Consider the following 18,801-nt stretch of genomic DNA (forward strand, 5'->3'; position numbering starts at 1 on the left):
CTTCCTTTCACCAACTGTGTGTGGTAGCAGCACACGATAAAGATGAAGGAGATAACAATAACAGTCTTTAATAGTCTTCCGTCTGTCTCTTCATCTGTCTCCACCACAGTGAAAGAGGATATGCTACGAGCACCTGCTCAACATAATCCATGAATTTCCCTTGAGGACCATCACTGGGATATGGGATTATGGTCTTTACCACCATAACTGAGTCCAGTCCAATAAAATGAAATGAGTGCACTGTTGTGGTAGTGAGTATGAAATGCTAAATCCAGAAAGTGTGTGGTCCTCAAAGGATCACAGGCGAACTACTGGTAAATCCATTTAGTTTGGGTCAGTTCTTCTGTCACGTATTGTGTGGTAGTAGTGCACGATGAAGACAAAGGAGATAACAATAACAGTCTTTATTAAAATTTACAAACTCAGAACAAACACTAGAATAAACTCAGGAACAATAATGACACCATACATTAATAAGAACCAACCAGGAGTAACTAAAACACAGGGTATAAATACACAGGGCAAACAAATGCAGGTGAAACTAATCAGTAACTATGGAAACAAACTAAGGCATGAACAGCAACTATAGAAACAAACAGGGATTAAGAGCACAGGCAAACAGGAACAGAACAAAACCAAACTGAGGGTATGTTTATATGATAACAATGTACTAAAAACAAAGTTTTTCCTCTGCTTTTTTAGCACACAGGCAACAACATTGTCAAAATGATCCAGTTGACACGAAAACGATATGAAAACGACCAAGAGATCTCGGTTTATTAGTGGAAGGAAGAGACCCCTCCTACCCCCCTTTTTTAATATATGTATTATGCATGCCAGGCTAGTAGTTGGAGATATCACTTTGAAAAGAAACACTACATGCCTACAGACTGAACACGTAATACACATGCGCATGACGTCACTGTCTTCACAAATTTGCATTTTTGTAGTTTACATGGAATGGAGATGATAACGAAAACTTGCACTTTGCAATTTTGAAGAAAATCTGTTTTCAAATCACTGTTGATTATCATTATAATATAATGTTGGTTGTCATGATATTTCACTTGTGAGGACATTCGGCCCTCATAATATAGCTAAACCTGTACACACACGTTATCTAAATGAGGACATAGACCTCTATTGTTTTTATATGCAGCTAATAAATACTGACTAACCCAAAGCCACACCCTAACAGTTCTACATTTTCGAAAACAAAAGATTATTTAAGCCTACTTTATTTATTGTTTTTTACAAATGAGAATGTCCCCAGATGGAAGTTTTATCAGATTTAACTTATTTCTGGAGACATATTTGTCTCCAGAGCATAACAAATTCCACACACACACACTGCTTTCCTGCGTGTACAGTACGTCTTTCTGGCTCACACAAACACAGGCTCTCATATCTAGTGTCATGCACACATGGGTTGATCATTCACCCGGGCCTTCAGCCAAACCAGCTGCATAGCGAGACAGTTCTGAGACATGGGCAGAAAATGATGCACTTCAACAACACTTTATCTGCAAAACTTCATAAACTATATATTTAACGCTTACTCCAAACAGACAGGTAAGTTGTTTCTCAGAACTGTTTAATTTTTAACAAATTATTTTAAATGCATGTTTTTGTCTGCATCTATTATGACATCATGTTTAAACTCTGTTTTTATTTTTATTTTATTAGAAACTAGAATTTAAACAGCTTGTCAGTGTATATACTAATATACTTCCAGATTTATTATTATGCTATTATTATTATTATTATTATTAAAGGTCATAATTGACCATCCAATAAACAGATGGTGTTGAATAAGAGGAATAAAAACATGAATAACTTAATGATTATGACTGTCACTTACAAAGTGATCTTTTTGTTTTACTACATTGTGTCTATCAAACAAACAACACATTTAGTCAATCCTGTACGCTAACTAGAGATGACCTTTTGGAACATTGTGTTTATTCATAGTCCTAATTTGCAGGAGAATTGCAAAGCTGTATTTACCGTGTAAACTCATTCATGCTGAGTTACCAAACGTCCTTCATGGGTCTGATGTGTCACCAAAACCTGAACATCCAGTTTCTCAGTGGCACATCTACAGTCGGACCAGCATAAGAGCTCAGTGCTGGTGGACACATCAAATCTTTACATTCAGGACTGTAACTGCTGTGAGACACACAAGGGGAACAGAAGATGGCTCATTATAATCCAGTAAGAACTATTTATTCTTCACTCTAACATCTTCAGGTTTTAGATCAGCCATGCAGTCTTTGTTTGGACTTATATTTTTAACATATTTAAATGTCCCTTCAGCCATTATCTTCACCATCAGACGAGGTCAATCTGGGTGTGTCTGTCAATCCTCAGTAAGATGCCACTGTTTTATTAGTTATTTGTCAAAAGAATCCTGTAAACCTTTCATATGCGCAAATGAACACAGAAATAGATTTATGTGCATAGATAGAGATTGTGATGCAGTATCATAATAATTTGTGCTAGACTGTTGACATTTATTGTTTCAGTGCCAAACCCACTGACTTTGACTTCCTGGCTGTGATTGGTAAAGGAACATTTGGGAAGGTGAGGCAGATCTGATTAACATTGTACCTTATGACTTCAGAAATGATTAACGCTTCAAAGGGAAGTCTACTAAGGTTACCTTGATGAAAGTTTTTGTTTTTTTGTTTGTTTTCCATTGGGATTGTTTTAAAGGCATAAGTGACCTTCAAAAAAAAAAATTATTACAGAAATGCTATTTTATCCAAAACAATATCTGAGATATCATGTGGGTTGCAGGTGCTCTTAGCAAAACTGAAAGCAGATGGAAAGTTCTATGCAGTGAAAGTTTTGCAAAAGAAGGTTATATTGAAGAAAAAAGAGGTTTGTATTTGTTTGGTTGTTTTTTACCATGCATCTTGTTTTTCCATATAACCAGCCCTTGAGAGACTTTAGTGTTACATATGAAAGATCAAAACACCTCATTGCTCTGATAATGATAGAATCTAATCTAATCTAACTTTTACTCTGTCCTTTGCACCATTGCAATATATTACGCTACTTGCTGGCCAAAAGATGGGCTTTTTATTTACTGCAGTAGCAGTAACTATTTATCACATGTTTTGATGTTGGAATATAATTAATAAAAATGATACTGGTATGTAACGCAAGCACTGTTAAAGTTGCTTGCAGAATATCATTGTATTGTTATTGAAAAGCTCATCTTGAAACTGTTCCAGGCTGTAGCCTTGTCACTTGTCTTCTAGATGGTGTCAGCTCATATCTGTATTCTCTTGTTTACCTCTGTCAATGTTGCGTTGTGTACAACAGCAAAAGAATATAATGGCAGAGAGGAATGTGCTACTCAAGAGTCTGAAACACCCTTTTCTGGTCGGGCTGCACTACTCCTTTCAGACCTCTGAGAAGCTTTATTTTGTCCTGGATTATGTCAATGGTGGAGAGGTATGGGAAGAAAGCATGACTGATAGTGATTTTAAAATTTGCACTGTTTTTCTATGTGAATATATTGTAAAAATGTAATTTATTCCTGTGATGGATAAATCTGAATTTTCAGCATCATTATTCCAGTCTTCAGTGTCATGTGATCATTCAGAAATCATTCTAATATGCTGATTTGATGCTCAAGAAGCATTTATTATTATTATAAATGTTGAAAACAGTTGTGCTGCTTCATATTCTTGTGGAAACCATGATACACTATCATTTAAAAGTTTGGGGTAAGATCTTTTTTTTTCTTTCTTTTTTTAAAGTAAAAATTAATTTTATTCAAAAAAGACGCAATTAATTGATCACAGTAAAGATATTCTATATTCTAATGTTACAAAAGATTTCAATTTCAAATAAATGCTGAAAACTTTTGAAAATGAAAAGAAAAAAAAAAAGTATCACGTCACAGTTTCCACAAAAATACACACTGCTTTCAACATTGATAATAATCAGAAATGTTTCTTGAGCAGCAAATCAGCATATTAGAATGAAATCAGGATCATGTGACACTGAAGGCTGGAGTAATGATGCTGAAAATTCAGCTTTGATCACAAGAATAAATTCCATTTTACAATAGAACACAGTATAATATTATAGTATAATATTTCACAGTATTGTATTTTTGATAAAAAAAAAGGTGAGCCTAACAGACCTCTTTCAAAAATTTAAAAAAATCTTACCAACCCCAAACGTTTAAATGGTAGTATATTTGTCACTAGATAAATAAGACTACTTAATAATATATTACTCAGACTGAAGAACTGTTTAACGTAACTGTAGACTGTATTGAGATGATCTAATACAACAGAATAATGCTAAAGGATTTTTAATCAGGAATTACAAACAGCTACCATTTGGGGTCCAAGGGAGGCAGGATTTTGACAGAGGGTAGGATTTGGCACAACATTATTAATGACAATATTTCGACTGAATGTATTAAAAGAAGGTCTAAGTGGTCCTCTCTTGTCGCCCTCCAGCTGTTTTATCACCTGCAAAGAGAGCGATGTTTCTCAGAGGCACGAGCTCGCTTCTACACAGCTGAGGTGGCCAGTGCCATTGGCTACCTTCACTCTCTCAATATAGTTTACAGGTCAGTAATTGGGATGCTTTAGCACATTATAATCCCATTTACAGTTGGCCTGACCTCACTTTCATATTTTCATGTTCCCATCTAGAGATCTCAAGCCAGAAAACATTCTATTAGACTACCAGGTAAAACAAATTTGAATTTAGAATTCACATAATATGAACAATAATAAATACATTTTGTAACCTTTGTTTCTCATCTCTTTCAGGGCCATGTGGTGTTAACAGATTTTGGCTTGTGTAAAGAGGGAATAGAACCAGAAGGAACCACCACAACCTTTTGCGGCACTCCAGAGGTATGAATCAAGATGCAAATACAATGCTCAGCATAACTGAGTACACCCCCTTTGAAAAGTAACATTTTGAGCAATATCTCAATGAACACAAAAACTATTTCCAAATTGTTGACAAGACTATGTTTAATATAACATCTGTTTAACTTATAACATGAAAGTAAGGTTAATAATATAACTTAGATTACACATTTTTCAGTTTTATTCAAATTAGTTTGATGCAAAAATGAGTACACCCCACAACAAAAACTACTACATCTATTACTTTGTATGGCCTCCATGATTTTTAATGACAGCACCAAGTCTTCTAGGCATGGAATGAACAAGTTGGCAACATTTTGCAACACCTATCTTTTCCCATTCTTCAAGAATGACCTCTTTTAGAGACTGGAGAGTGATGCTCAACTTGTCCCTTCAGAATTCCCCATAGGTGTTTGATTGAATCACTTTCACCCTGTTCTTCTTCAGAAATCCAAAAGTGGCCTGTGTGTTTAGGATCATTGTCATGTTGAAAAAGTGCACGACGACCAAGGTCACGGAGTGATTGTAGCACCTTCTCTTTCAGTATAGAGCAGTACATCTCTGAATTCATGATGCCATCAGTGAAATGCAGCTCCCCGACACCAGCAGCACTCATGCAGCCCCACATAAGGACACTGCCACCACGTTTCACTGTAGGCAGGGGCGTTGTTTGTGGAGGGGATGGGGGGGAGGTAACCCCCCCAATATTCAAAGCCATCAATTACAACCCCCCCAATACAATACATCCATACCAACGTTCAACCCCCCCAAAGCTGAAACCAAATCTACGCCCTTGACTGTAGGCACCATACATTTTTCTTTGTATTCCTCACCTTTCTGACGCCATATAGTTTTGAAGCCATCAGTTCCAAAAACTTTTATCTTGGTCTCATCACTCCAGAGTATAGAGTCCCAGTAGTCTTCATCTTTGTCAGCATGGGCCCTGGCAAACTCCCTAGGCTTTTTTGCGCCTGGGCTTTAGGAGAGGCTTCTTTCGTGGACAGCACCCATGCATGCCATTCCTCTGCAGTGTACACCGTATTGTATCACGGGAAATAGTGACCCCAGTTTGGCTTTCTACTTCTTTAGATAACTGCAGTGAACTTGCATGCCGATTTTCTTCAACCCTTCTTATCAGAAGAGGCTCCTGTCAAGGTGTTAACTTCCATGGACGACCTGGACGTCTCTGTGAGATGGTTTCAGTTCCATCTTTTTTACATATTTGTACCACTTTTGCTACAGTATTCTGACTGATAAATAAAGCTTTGCTGATCTTCTTATAGCCTTCACCTTTCTGGTGTAAAGAAATTATTTTCGTTCTCAGGTCTTGTGACATTTCTCTTCCATGTGGTGCCATTGCTGACAAAATGAAATGGGAAGGGGTTTTAACACTCTTTTATAGTCAACTGTCTGCTGGACATCTGTGTAATGAATAATTAGGCTCACCTGTGGTTGAATTCTTATTAAATTAGACATTTGTAGTCTAAAATTTAGCTTTGCTCCAGAGACTTTCAGTGGGGTGTACTCATTTTTGCATCACCCTAATTTGAGTAAAACTGAAAATTTTGTTCTCTAAGTTATATAATTAACCTTTACTTTCATGTTATAAGTTAAACAGATGTTATATAAAACTTAGTCTTGTCAACATTTTGGAAATTGTTTTTGTGTTCATTGAGATATTGTTTAAAATGTTACTTTTCAAAGGAAGTGTACTCATTTACGCTGAGCACTGTAGTTCTGACCTATTCATCCCGAGTTAAAGGGTTAGTTCACCCAAAATGAAAATGATCCCTTAATTTACTCACCCTCAAGCCATCTGAGGTGTATATGACTTTCTTCTTTCAGCTGAACACATATTAAGAATTATATTAGAAAATATCCTGTCTCTTCCCAGCTTTGTAATGGGATTGAATGGCCCCCGAGTTTTTGAAGTTCCAAAAAAAGCATCCATACATCATAAAAGTAATCCACGGCTCCAGGGGGTTAATAAAGGTCCTTTGAAGTGAAGTGATGGGTTTTGTAAGAAAAATATCCATATTTAAAACTTTATAAATTATAATCTCTCTCTTCCGGTAATGGCTGTACGCGAGTCGAGTTCTGGCGGAAGAGTGACCTCTGACCTGACGTACAACATTTCAAATTCCTCCGTTCTCGCCATCTCTGAAAAGCCCAGCCAATGTTGATCCTTGTTTTATTACAAGTTATGTCGTGTTCTCTTTTTGCCAGAAGACTCTCCTATGTTCGGCGTTTGTTTAAAACAGGGTTTGTTTGGATGATTCCCCGAAGGTTCGAGATTTAGGCCTAGTCCACACGTACACAGGTATTTTTATAAACTGAGTTTTTCCTCCTACGTTTTTAAAAAAAAAAATCACGTCCACACAAGCACGGGTTTAAAAAAAATCTACATCCACATGAAAATGCAAAAACACGTGAAGCTATGAAGTGCTGTCAAAAGCCATGTTGGCCAATCAGAAGCCTAGAAAAAAGTTCATTACTGGTTCCGGTAGGTTATAACATTGTCATTTTATTAAGCATTTTATTAATATTATTATTATTATTATTATTAATTCTATAAACCAGAAAATACAATGCGACATATTCATTCAAAGAAAAAGCAAACAAACATACATTGTCATAAGCCGAGACTGGGACATTCTAAAACATTTAACGTGGCTTAAAGGTGCTAAAGAGGATGTTTTGTTTTATACATTTTTGCAATATTACTTGAAACTGTCTTTACTAACTGATAAAAGACTATTTATTAGGTGCACTGAAAGGAATAATATTAATATACATCATCTGTGCACGAGGTAGGGCCTTAAAAACATCAGCCAATCGTTTACGATCATCAATCACTGCCATGACGTTCCTTGTGAGAGACGTGCGCGGCTGCGCGCTCCAGTAACTTTCCATACTCTACAGGCGCCGCATGCAATGTTTTTGTCAGGAGACAAGAGTAACAACTGCAGATTATGAGTTACCTGCGGTGAGTCCGACATAATAATTCCACTAACACGACCAGTGGTGTAATGTAACGAAGTAATAATACTTCGTTACAGTACTTAAGTATTTTTTGGGAGAATCTGTACTTTACTTGAGTTTTTATATTTCTGTCAACTTTTACTTTTACTCCACTACATCTCCTAAATAAATTGTATACTTTTACTCCGATACATTTTCCCAAAGCATTTTCGTTACTTACTACAAAATAAAGTCGGAAGAACACAGACTGCAAGCAAGCATGTGCAAACAAGTGCTCGCACAACCGCGGTTGATTTCATTTTCCGGGTTGCGTCCGTTGCTGGAGCGGATGAGAAGAGTGCGCTGTCATTACGAGACATTACGAGAGCGGCCTCTAGAGGCAAAATAAAAACTATCACTGATGCCTCGTATAGTCAAAGACTATAGAATTACACAAGACGTGTCACTCGTATTGTTTTGAATGGGATAAAGTGTAACGCGCAATATGGCGGAATAAGTCCCGCCTTCTAAGAGCCAATCCATGGGTTTCATGTGACGTCAGTGTATTCTATCGCCGCCATATTTGTGTCAGGTCACAGCTGCGCGCTCTGTTTAAGTCTATGGTGACAGCAGCTACAACTACCAGAGGAAGGCCAACGAAAAGCTCTCAGAAGGTTCACAACAAATTTACAATATGTCTGGGATATGTGGTGCTGTTAGCCGTTTCAGCAGTCGTCAGAACTGCAAATTTATTTGATCCCAAAGGAGTTAGATCGGCGGAATTATTGGCTTCATTCAGAAAGGACCATACCACTGGCAGCCAAACAGCAATGCACAACATTAATAACTGCTGGGACTGTCATTTACATAACATTATAATTGTATACAATATTGTATTAAAATATTGTGAATTCTAGTTGCTGTGTTTCGGCGTGTTATTACAGGATGAACAAATTCACGACGCGAGCTGACTACATTACTTAGTTCAAGTACATGCGTGCATGATTTTGTGCAAATATAAGTTGTAATTTTATGTCTATCTTGTATAAATATATATGAATTACCCTATATAGGATGTGTTCCGTTGAGTTAATTAACTTAAAGCGCTTCATTTTACGGATGTTCATTCAGCGCGTGCAGCTCAAATAATACTATCAAAATGAGATGATTTGAGAAAAAAAATCTGTTATTGTTCGTGATCCTTATTAATCAAACCACGTGTTGCTGAATATAATACGAGAACAATATAAGAGCTAGTTATTAAAAATAATGCATCATTTTTTTTAAAAAAATATGAAAGTTTTAATATTACTGTAAACATTTTAATGACTTAATCACTGCTGTTTGAGCTGCGCACGCTGAAGCTGAAGAGAATAAAAACCCGTAAACAAAGTTAATTAACTCAACGGAACACATCCTATATAAAATAATCCAGATATTAATACAAAATAAAAATAATATTACAACTTATATTTGCACAAAATCATGCACGCATGTACTTGAACTAAGTAATGTAGTCAGCTCGTGTCGTTAATTTGTTCATCCTGTAATAACACGCCGAAACACAGCAACTAGAATTCACAATATTTTAATACAATATTGTATACAAATATAATGTTATGTAAATGACAGTCCCAGCAGTTATTAATGTTGTGCATTGCTTTTTGGCTGCCAGTGGTGTGGTCCTTTCTGAATGAAGCCAATAATTCCGCCGATCTAACTCCTTTGGGATCAAATAAATTTGTAGTTCTGACGACTGCTGAAACGGCTAACAGCACCACATATCCCAGACATATTGTAAATTTGTTGTGAACCTTCTGAGAGTGTTTCATTGGCCTTCCTCTGGTAGTTGTAGCTGCTGTCACCATAGACTTAAACAGAGCGCACAGCTCTGACCGGTCACAAATATGGCGGCAGGCATAGCGGAAGTGACGTCTTTGAAACCCATGGATAGGCTTGTTCGAGATGCATCGGCGCTGCGCAGACCATTCGGCGAATGACATCAAAGTACCGCGAGAGCAATTAGAGACCAGACGACTCCTTATGCTTTTGAATCGCTCTCGCGGTACTTTGATGTCATACACCGATCGGTCTGCGCAGCGCCGATGCATCTCGAACAAGCCTAATCGATGACGGTAAAGTCATCGCGTCACTCCAGCTGCAGTTAGAATCACTGGTTTCTATAGAAACAGTCAGACGAGCGCCTCCGAAGAGACGCGCATTTAGGTCTGCGCATGCGCATTAGCTTGATCCAGCCTGAAAAATACAGCTTTTTTGATTCGAGCGTTTAGAAACAAAATTTATGAGCCGGTTGTTGTTAGATTTCATTGGTGATTTCAAATATGAAATTTAATCTTAAGGTTGGCGAACAGTTTTGGAGAATTTGATGTTTCCCCATTCAAAGAGATTGCATGATGCCCAGGATGCCCGAGAGGCGTTTCAAAGATGGCCGCCGAGTGAAATGACTTGTCTTAAAGGGACTTTGGTATAGTTTGTTTTGACACGTGATGTGAGGCTGCGCGCTGCACAGAGCGGGTCACTTCAAAAACGATTTAAAACGGACAACAAAACGGTATGTTATACAGTGTACACTACAGTACGTTTTCATATCACTATAAAGTAATTAGTTTGTTGACTAGATGCTGCATTAGTGGAGAACAGTATGTTTGCCGTCGAGGCTGAGGATGCTAACATTAGTAGTACCTCAAGCGGTTAAAACAATGTGACAAAAAAAAAAAAACAACAACAACAACTGTATGCCACGATTGTTATCATTCATTTGCATTAGTTTATATCTATTTGTTCGCTGTTATGCATTCATTATCCGGCAAAGTTGCATATTTAAACTGTATTCTCATCATACAGTGACAGAAGCATAACAAATCAGAAATGTAGCCTATTCAATTTCAGTTTTTATCGGCACTGTAACAAATATTTTGATTAGATTATCATCAATTTTCCTAAAATAGAGCCAAATAATGTGTGAAAGTATACATATAATAGACCCATGCTATGCCTTTGTGTGTAAAGATATGAAATAGTAACATTTTCATATTTCATTATATGAAATAGTAACATTTTACAATAAGAGTACATTTGTAACATTAAATAAGGTTAATAAAAGTATTGTTCATTTTTAATTTCAACATTTACATTTTAACATTTTAAAGTTGTCTCTTACATTAGTTATAATGCACTATGAATTAACATGAACGGTCAATGTATAATTAATATATTAGTATTTTTTATGTATAAAAATTACAATAAACATTTAGCCATTTTTTTAATTTAAAGAAACAAAATGTAAGAGAGTTAAAACTGAACACAATCTTGCTGCTCAAACTGTGTATAGAACAATTTTTAATATTTTTTTGCTCCTTTTGTATTTTACATTTACTTGTACTTTTACTTTCAATACTTAAGTACTTTTAATATCAAAAAAATACTTTTCGTACTTAAGTACAAAAAATATCACATACTTTAAAACTTTTACTCAAGTAACATTCTAAACAGCAACTTTAACTTCTACCAAAGTCATTTTCTGGTAAGATATCTATACTTTTACTCAAGTATGGTTTTCGAGTACTTTATACACCACTGAACACGACACAGCGAATGCCGGTGGTAAACACTTGTGTTCCAGTACTCGTGCACAAGTTTTGGGAGGAGTTCCCTCGAAATGAGCTGTGAAGGAGGGGGGGTTGTTCTTACGTATGCGCTCATTTCAAAAACTCACTAACAGTCTTTGGTTTCTCAGTCGACGAAAAGATCCTCTTTAGCACCTTTAATGTAGGCTACTAAGACAGTGATATTAAAAGACCAGTACTCAGTAAACATCATACTAATAAACCATACAGTAAAGCAGATGAGCCCAGAATATGAACGCAATGTGTTTAATTACACGTTAAGTGTTGTCCTCACATAGAAAACCGTTATTTAAAAAAAATATTTTGGCTATGTCCTTCATTACATAAACTTGCCACACATAAACAAAGGAGACACAATCTGACATCAAACAAAGGAGATAACTCCGATGTCACTGGCCAAAATTTCAGGTTTCACCGTCTACATGACTACGCCATAACCAGAGTTTCTAAAAATCTTCACCCTGGTCGGAGTTTTCAAAAAAGTTCAGTTTCAGTTACCGTTTACTGCATTTGCGTGTGGATGAATGGCCAAACTGCATAGAAAAACCTGCGGTTTTGAAAATACCCGTGTTCGTGTGGACAGGGCCTTAGCTGCTCCATGTTAACCTTTGTTACAACTAACATATGCCATTGCCACACCACACACGTGTCAAAGTAGCCGGAGCAACTTTTCTCTATTTATGGATATGATAATACACACACGGGCGAGTAACGTATAGAATTTCCCATGAAAACTAGGTCTAAAATATAAACACTTACCATAATAAGCTTACCATAGTGAATCACGGTAAGACAAAAACATGTTTTGAAAGAAAAATTGATATAAAGTAGGATGTACTACATATCCAACTTTTAGTTAAACACGCAGTTATGGTTGCACATGCGCATTGACTGGTCCAGTCTGAAAAATGCAGTTTTTTGCCATGATTTGAGCATTTAGAAACAAAATTTATGAAACATTTTTTTTAAACAGATTTCATTAGTGATTTCAAATATGAAATGTAATCATAAGCTTGGTTAACAGCTTTGGAGAATTTGATGTTTCCCCATTCAAAGAGATAGGAGCTGCACTTGCATGACTGAAATAGATGCCTGAGAGGCGTTTTAAAGATGGCCGCCAAGTAAAATTATTTGCTTTACAGGGACTTTAAAGGTGCCCTAGAACGTTTTTTCACAAGATGTAATATAAGTCTTAGGTGTCCCCTGAATGTGTCTGTGAAGTTTCAGCTCAAAATACCCCATAGATTTTTTTGAATTAATTTTTTTAACTGCCTATTTTGGGGCATAATTATAAATGCGCCGATTCAGGCTGCTGCCCCTTTAAATCCTCGCGCTCCCCACCCCCGAGCTCGCGACTGCCTTAAACAGCATAAACAAAGTTCACACAGCTAATATAACCCTCAAAATGGATCTTTACAAAATGTGCGTCATGCATGCTGCATGCATACATCGGATCATGTGAGTATAGTATTTATTTGGATGTTTATATTTGAGGCCGTGCTCCGTGGTTAATGCTAACATTACACACTGTTAGAGAGATTTATAAAGAATGAAAATGTGTTTATGAATTATACAGACTGCAAGTGTTTAAAAATGAAAATAACGAGGGCTCTTGTCTCCGTGAATACAGTAATAAACGATGGTAACTTTAACCACATTTAACAGTACATTAGCAACATGCTAACGAAACATTTAGAAAGACAATTTACAAATATCACTAAAAATATCATGTTATCATGGATCATGTCAGTTATTATTGCTTCATCTGCCATTTTTCGCTATTGTCCTTGCTTGCTTACCTAGTCTGATGATTCTGCTGTGCACATCCAGACGTCCTGCCCTTTTCTAATGCCTTGAACATGAGCTGGTATATGCAAATATTGGGGGGCGTACATATTAATGATCCCGACTGTTACATAACAGTTGGTGTTATGTTGAGATTCACCTGTTCTTCGGAGGTCTTTTAAACAAATGAGATTTACATAAGAAGGAGGAAACAATGGTGTTTGAGACTCACTGTATGTCATTTCCATGTACTGAACTCTTGTTAATCAACTATTCCAAGGTAAATTCAATTTTTGATTCTATGGCACCTTTAATGTGACCCAAAATCACGTGATATTCTCTCACTCTTAGTATCTGGCACCTGAGGTCCTACGAAAAGAGCCCTATGACCGCACGGTGGACTGGTGGTGTCTTGGAGCTGTGCTCTATGAGATGCTTTACAGCTTAGTAAGTTTGCCTACTATATTTTATTATATTTTATTATATATATTTTATTTAGCTTAGCCCAAACTTAATGGAATATAATCACATTTTTTTTGGATGATTGCGACAAACAGCCTCCATTCTACAGCCGGGATGTATCTGAGATGTACGATGCAATCTTGCATAAACCACTTCACCTGCCACCTGGAAAGTCTGAGGCCACCTGTCACCTGCTCTACGGACTCCTACAGAAAGATCAGCGTCGACGAATTGGAGCTATTGCTGATTTTGTGAGTGACCATCTGGAGGTCTTTGTCATTGTGAAACTGTTTATCAGGCTAAGTGTCACAGTTAATGTGTCAACTGTTGTGGTTTTGCAGTTGGAGATTAAAAATCATGTGTTCTTTGCCCCCATAAACTGGGATGACCTCTACCACAAGCGAATAACGCCTCCATATAACCCCAATGTGGTAGGTTCTTACAAACTTCCTCTGGGCCTTTGGTCTTTGTTGGGTACCAAAGATTATTAGTGTACCATTTCACTTTATGTAGGTATTCAGTTCTGTTCCATCTGGCACTAAAGGCGATTTGTGTAAAAAGGCTTGTGGCATGTTTCTCCAGAGAGGCCCTGCAGACCTTCAGCATATTGACCCAGAGTTCACCAGAGAGATGGTGCCCAACTCTGTGGGCCGCACGCCAGAGCCCACGCCTAGCCTGGCCACCAGCAGCTCCAATGCCTTCAATGGCTTCTCATATATCTCTGGAGAAGATGGCTTCCTCTGAGGCATGCTGATGGATTAAGGCTTTACTCACCTTCAGGTCAGTGAGAGCGCAAGGCATTTCTGGACAATGGAAAAACACTGGACTGTAATCAGGGTAAAAGCTGCAAAGCAGGAAACGCAGCTGTTGGATGATGAGTTTTGCTCATTTTGCATTTATAATAAAAATGGAATATTTCATCAGTATGCATTGCACTCATGTTCGTTGTGTAAGGACATTGCAGGAGATGTTGATTGCACCACTAGAAAAGCAGCTAGTTGCAAAATCTGTAAAAGTCTAGATTTCTGATCTTGCTCGTCTCTTAGGGATTGTGGATCTTTGGCAACATCCTCGTCTAATATTCTTTATCTGATAACTGAAACGAGCATGGAAAAAAATGCTTTGCTTTGTAACATTTTGTGCAAACATTCCTGTATTGCAATGTTCTTCTGCTGTTATTAAAAATGTCACATAATCAAATCTATATTATGTATGATCCATAAATGTGAACATTATGTGACTGTGCTTTATGAAATCATGTATTAATGCTTAACATGTCTTGAGAAATGTAACACCACTGACAAATATACAGGATATATTTTTTCTCATTGTGGCTATACAGATATACTGCTAATATTGTTACATGTTTTTGTTTAAAGTTTAATAAAATCTTTTCTAAAGGTTCCCTTAATCTGTGTGATGTCAGAATTCACTGTGGAAAAAGTACAGATATATGTAACTTTACCTTCCTCTGATGTGGCACTTTTTTCCATATGACAAAGCAGCAATGAATTCAGGCTCAAAACTCATTTTGTGGGAGGGTCTGACAGGCCTTAAGTCAAACATTTGAGATCCAATGCCACAAAGGACACTATTAAGCATGTGGTCACATAAATGTACATTGTGAGTTTGTTGTAGGATGAAAATCTGGTCATTTATGGCTTACAGTTTAGGGGCTCATATAAGGCAGAATAGCAGTGTGTATTTTGATCTCTTGTCACAAGTCCTGTACTTATTAACGAATAATGGTTTAGCATTCCTGTGACCTAGTAGATGAGAAGTAGACCAAAAAAATTTATTTCAACAAAAAATTACTCTGGTAACAATCCTAACACAGTATGCATACAGAACTCATCTCCTGATAAAGAAAACATTACATAGCCTTATTTTTGCATATTAAACTTGTCAATTTAACTCTCTATGGTGCTTCGTCATTAATAAATGACAGAGAAAATCGCATTTAAAACACAATAGTAATATTCAACCAAAAAATTATCATTTGATGTCATATGTATTATCATATGACATCCCCTTCATCCAATAAAATTAAAATCTATGTGCCATGCTTTACATTTTTGGCAACAAGGACATGAAGGAGACATGAGCACGTTAGGTCACATGCTGCCAAGGCTTCATTGTGAGTTTATTTTAGACTAGGAAATACATATTTTCGATAAAAAAAAATCGTTTTACATGTGTTTTCTAAAGTTTTTGGTAATTATAATAATATTAGTAATAATTATTGATGAATATGGGAAATAATAGTATTTTACACATGTGGTTCAAAATAATGAAACGGGAGGGCAGATCCAAACTGTTGCTGTACTACGGATCCATTGCCAAAAATTATAACACAGCGAGAGGGTTAGGAACACGTTTGATTTAAATTAGATAAAAAAAAAAAACATCTCTATTTTTCTCACCCCATATATAGTGACCTAGAATCAGAATAATACTAATTATAGGCTCCAACAGAATTTTGTCGGGACACAGAAGATGACAATAAATTATTTGAATGAATGTATAAACACGTGTACAAATACCAACTTTGCAACGACTGTTAACGTTCGTGAACGAAGCCGTATTTCTGCAGAGACATGTGGCTGCAGTGGGATTAAAACCCAAGTGTGGGTATACTGCGCAAACGTGAGCGCAGACATGACGCAGTACAACACAGAAGCCGTGCGCGCGGGCTCAGCTCAGTCAGCAGGCAGCAGTTGGAGGTTATAGGCGCCCGTGAGCCGGCATACAAAACGACACAAACATAGTCTGCAGACGATTATTCATAACAATAACACATATTTTCCACTTATAATAGTGTGCTACCTATTGAATTATCGGAAACTGCAAAACAGCGAAGATATGTCCAGGCAAGCGTGTGGGTAAGAATGAAAAACAACAGTTTAAAAGTGTTCCTTTAAAATTGCTGGAAATGTTCTCAATGGTATCACAACTAATGAAAATCAAGTAACGTATCTCTGTCAACAAACTGATGCTCAAATCAACTAGTCTGTCAGCAAAAGTAACGTGTTAGTAGCCGTTGAGCCAACTGTCGAATTTTTCTCGTATTATTTTGGTGTCTGAAATATACAAGAACAGCTTCAGTTTTATAGAGGAGAGGTCTTGTTAGTAGACTGATACTAAATTATTCGTTATTATAAACGAAAACATCTACTACCGCGCAGGTTTAAGGGTAACGTTTTTCCAGAGGAGTTGGTGGTTAACATTAGTTTGCCTCTGAACTAGCCAGAAATGCTAATTGTGAAGTTTCACCGTCGGAAATCGCTCACTCTCCCCAAATGTAGTGAACAATGTGTTTTGTAGTGTTGTCCTAGAAGAATTTTCTTTCCCATACACTTTGCCTTTTATCAACTACTCATCTTTTTATGTATAATATGCAATATGTTCACCAACGGTCGTAGTTGTGCCCATAATGCAATGCGGCGAGAAGAACAGAACTGGGTAGGGTTGCACCAGCCGTTCGTAAATTCTTTCTTAAATTGGAACGTAAAGTCCACACTAGTGGCTTAGTAACTACTAACTAGTTTGTAACTAACTCTGTACTTTATTCGGTTGCACCATTTGTTCTTAAGGCAGAACGTAGCTAGTAGCTCGTAAGGTCTCCGCGTAGTCGCATAATATGACGTTTACCCTCAGTGATCCTTCAAATACAGGAGCAGAAGTTGTTGAAATTCCGTGAATTTCAGTTTATCCTTTATTCGGACTTATTTTGCCTCACGTAGCTAACAGTAAAAATAAGTTCCCATTAAATATAATAGCCTGCTACTTAATCATAAATGTTTTTATATGTAAATAACATTCAGAAACTGTATTTGAAACGAAATGAATAAGGATCAATAAATAAATACTGAAACAACAACAACAACAACAACAAAAAACATAAGAAATGACATTTATTGATTATGACTGATTTTATTTGACATGCACAACACGGAGTGATAGGACCGATGCACACAGCAGCGCGCTGTTTAACGGGTTCGTGTTGAAGAGTGTCTAACAAAGTAATCTTTTCACATGATGTTCTCTCTCTTAAAATGTAAGAGAGTGTAAATGTCAGCAGCATCATATATGTGTAAAGAATGAAGTCTGTCAGGTAAAACAAGAGCTTATTGATGCAGTTCAGTCAGTCTGCTATTTTATTCCAACCGTTCCTCCTGATAGGAGGCTTCCGTAAATATTTAGTGTATACGTAGAGTTACGCTTCAACTAAGTTTAATGGTGCAACACAAAAATATTTAGTAGTGCGTAAGTTGTAACTTAGTGCCCATTTACGTCAAAACTAGTCTACGTTGTAACTTGCGCACAGCTGGTGCAACTGGCCCCTGGTGATTCAAAGTACAGCAACTACTAACAACTCTACTCTAAACCCCCAGAGAAACCTCACAGTGAATTAGCCTTCTGGGTATAAATTGACATTATTGTCATTATTTTTTAGTATTATTATTTAATTTCACCAAAATAAATTATATCTACAATAAATGGTAGGGTATTAGTGCTCTTGGATGCAGTGATATTGAATTTTTTTGTCTATATTCGAAAGCGTTTTAGCTAGATTTTTTAGCTTCAAAATATTTTTTGTTTTGCGACAGTTTTAGAACGTATTTTGTTTGCATTTGTCATGCATCTCAAAGCACATGTTTTTGTGTGAGTTTGTTGTGTTTGGAACAAGAAGTCTGGTAGTGTGTGATCCTCAGGCATTAATTCCCAGCTTTTCCCTGTCAAACAAAGTCGGCAAATGTATGAGTGTTTTAAAATCGATTCAGATTTTAAAAGTGTTGTGTATTCCAGTCTTTAGTTGAACACACAGAAATCACAACCACCGTTAAAAGTTACAGTTATGTGTAACGTTAGCTATGCAAGAAAAATAAATCTAGTTTTAAATGAGTGATGGAAAGTTTTATTTATTGTACTAAAGTGATTCTTTCAAAATTTCAGGTTTAGTATACTTATCTGGCAATTCATTTGAGTCATCCTTTAAAAGCTCAGCTATTTAAAAGGGAAAGTAAGGTATGTTGTAT

The 18,801-nt window shown here is 36.7% G+C and overlaps 2 protein-coding genes across 4 annotated transcripts in view; both read left to right on the forward strand.

Moving 5' to 3' along the window:
- Window positions 1–1,423: 1,423 nt before the first annotated feature.
- Window positions 1,424–15,173, forward strand: sgk2a (serum/glucocorticoid regulated kinase 2a). Of its 2 annotated transcripts, none has more exons than XM_048155428.1 (13): window positions 1,424–1,572; window positions 1,985–2,214; window positions 2,317–2,369; window positions 2,526–2,583; window positions 2,800–2,883; window positions 3,331–3,462; window positions 4,485–4,597; window positions 4,683–4,719; window positions 4,803–4,889; window positions 13,652–13,747; window positions 13,858–14,013; window positions 14,104–14,193; window positions 14,345–15,173. In XM_048155428.1, the coding sequence occupies exons 2-13, from the start codon at window positions 2,197–2,199 to the stop codon at window positions 14,504–14,506; spliced, it is 1,086 nt and encodes a 361-aa protein (XP_048011385.1). In that variant the 5' UTR covers window positions 1,424–1,572; window positions 1,985–2,196; the 3' UTR covers window positions 14,507–15,173. The 2 variants fall into 2 exon arrangements, with proteins under 2 accessions (XP_048011385.1, XP_048011386.1); XM_048155429.1 differs by having other exon boundaries at window positions 1,432–1,572; window positions 1,972–2,214.
- Window positions 15,174–16,397: 1,224 nt separating this feature from the next.
- mybl2a (v-myb avian myeloblastosis viral oncogene homolog-like 2a) overlaps window positions 16,398–18,801 on the forward strand; it is a 50,503-nt gene continuing 48,099 nt past the window's right edge. Inside the window, exons 1-2 of one of the 2 annotated variants that reach the window (XM_048155391.1) lie at window positions 16,398–16,644; window positions 18,719–18,790. Coding sequence is in view for 1 of the 2 variants with exons in the window: in XM_048155390.1 (XP_048011347.1) it covers window positions 16,625–16,644 (20 nt within the window). In the remaining variant the exon portion in view is untranslated. The remainder of the gene's footprint in view (window positions 16,645–18,718; window positions 18,791–18,801) is intronic. The other variant, XM_048155390.1, reaches the window with a different exon arrangement.

Source organism: Megalobrama amblycephala, linkage group LG14 (genome assembly GCF_018812025.1).
Source record: "Megalobrama amblycephala isolate DHTTF-2021 linkage group LG14, ASM1881202v1, whole genome shotgun sequence".
Lineage (NCBI taxonomy): Eukaryota > Metazoa > Chordata > Actinopteri > Cypriniformes > Xenocyprididae > Megalobrama > Megalobrama amblycephala.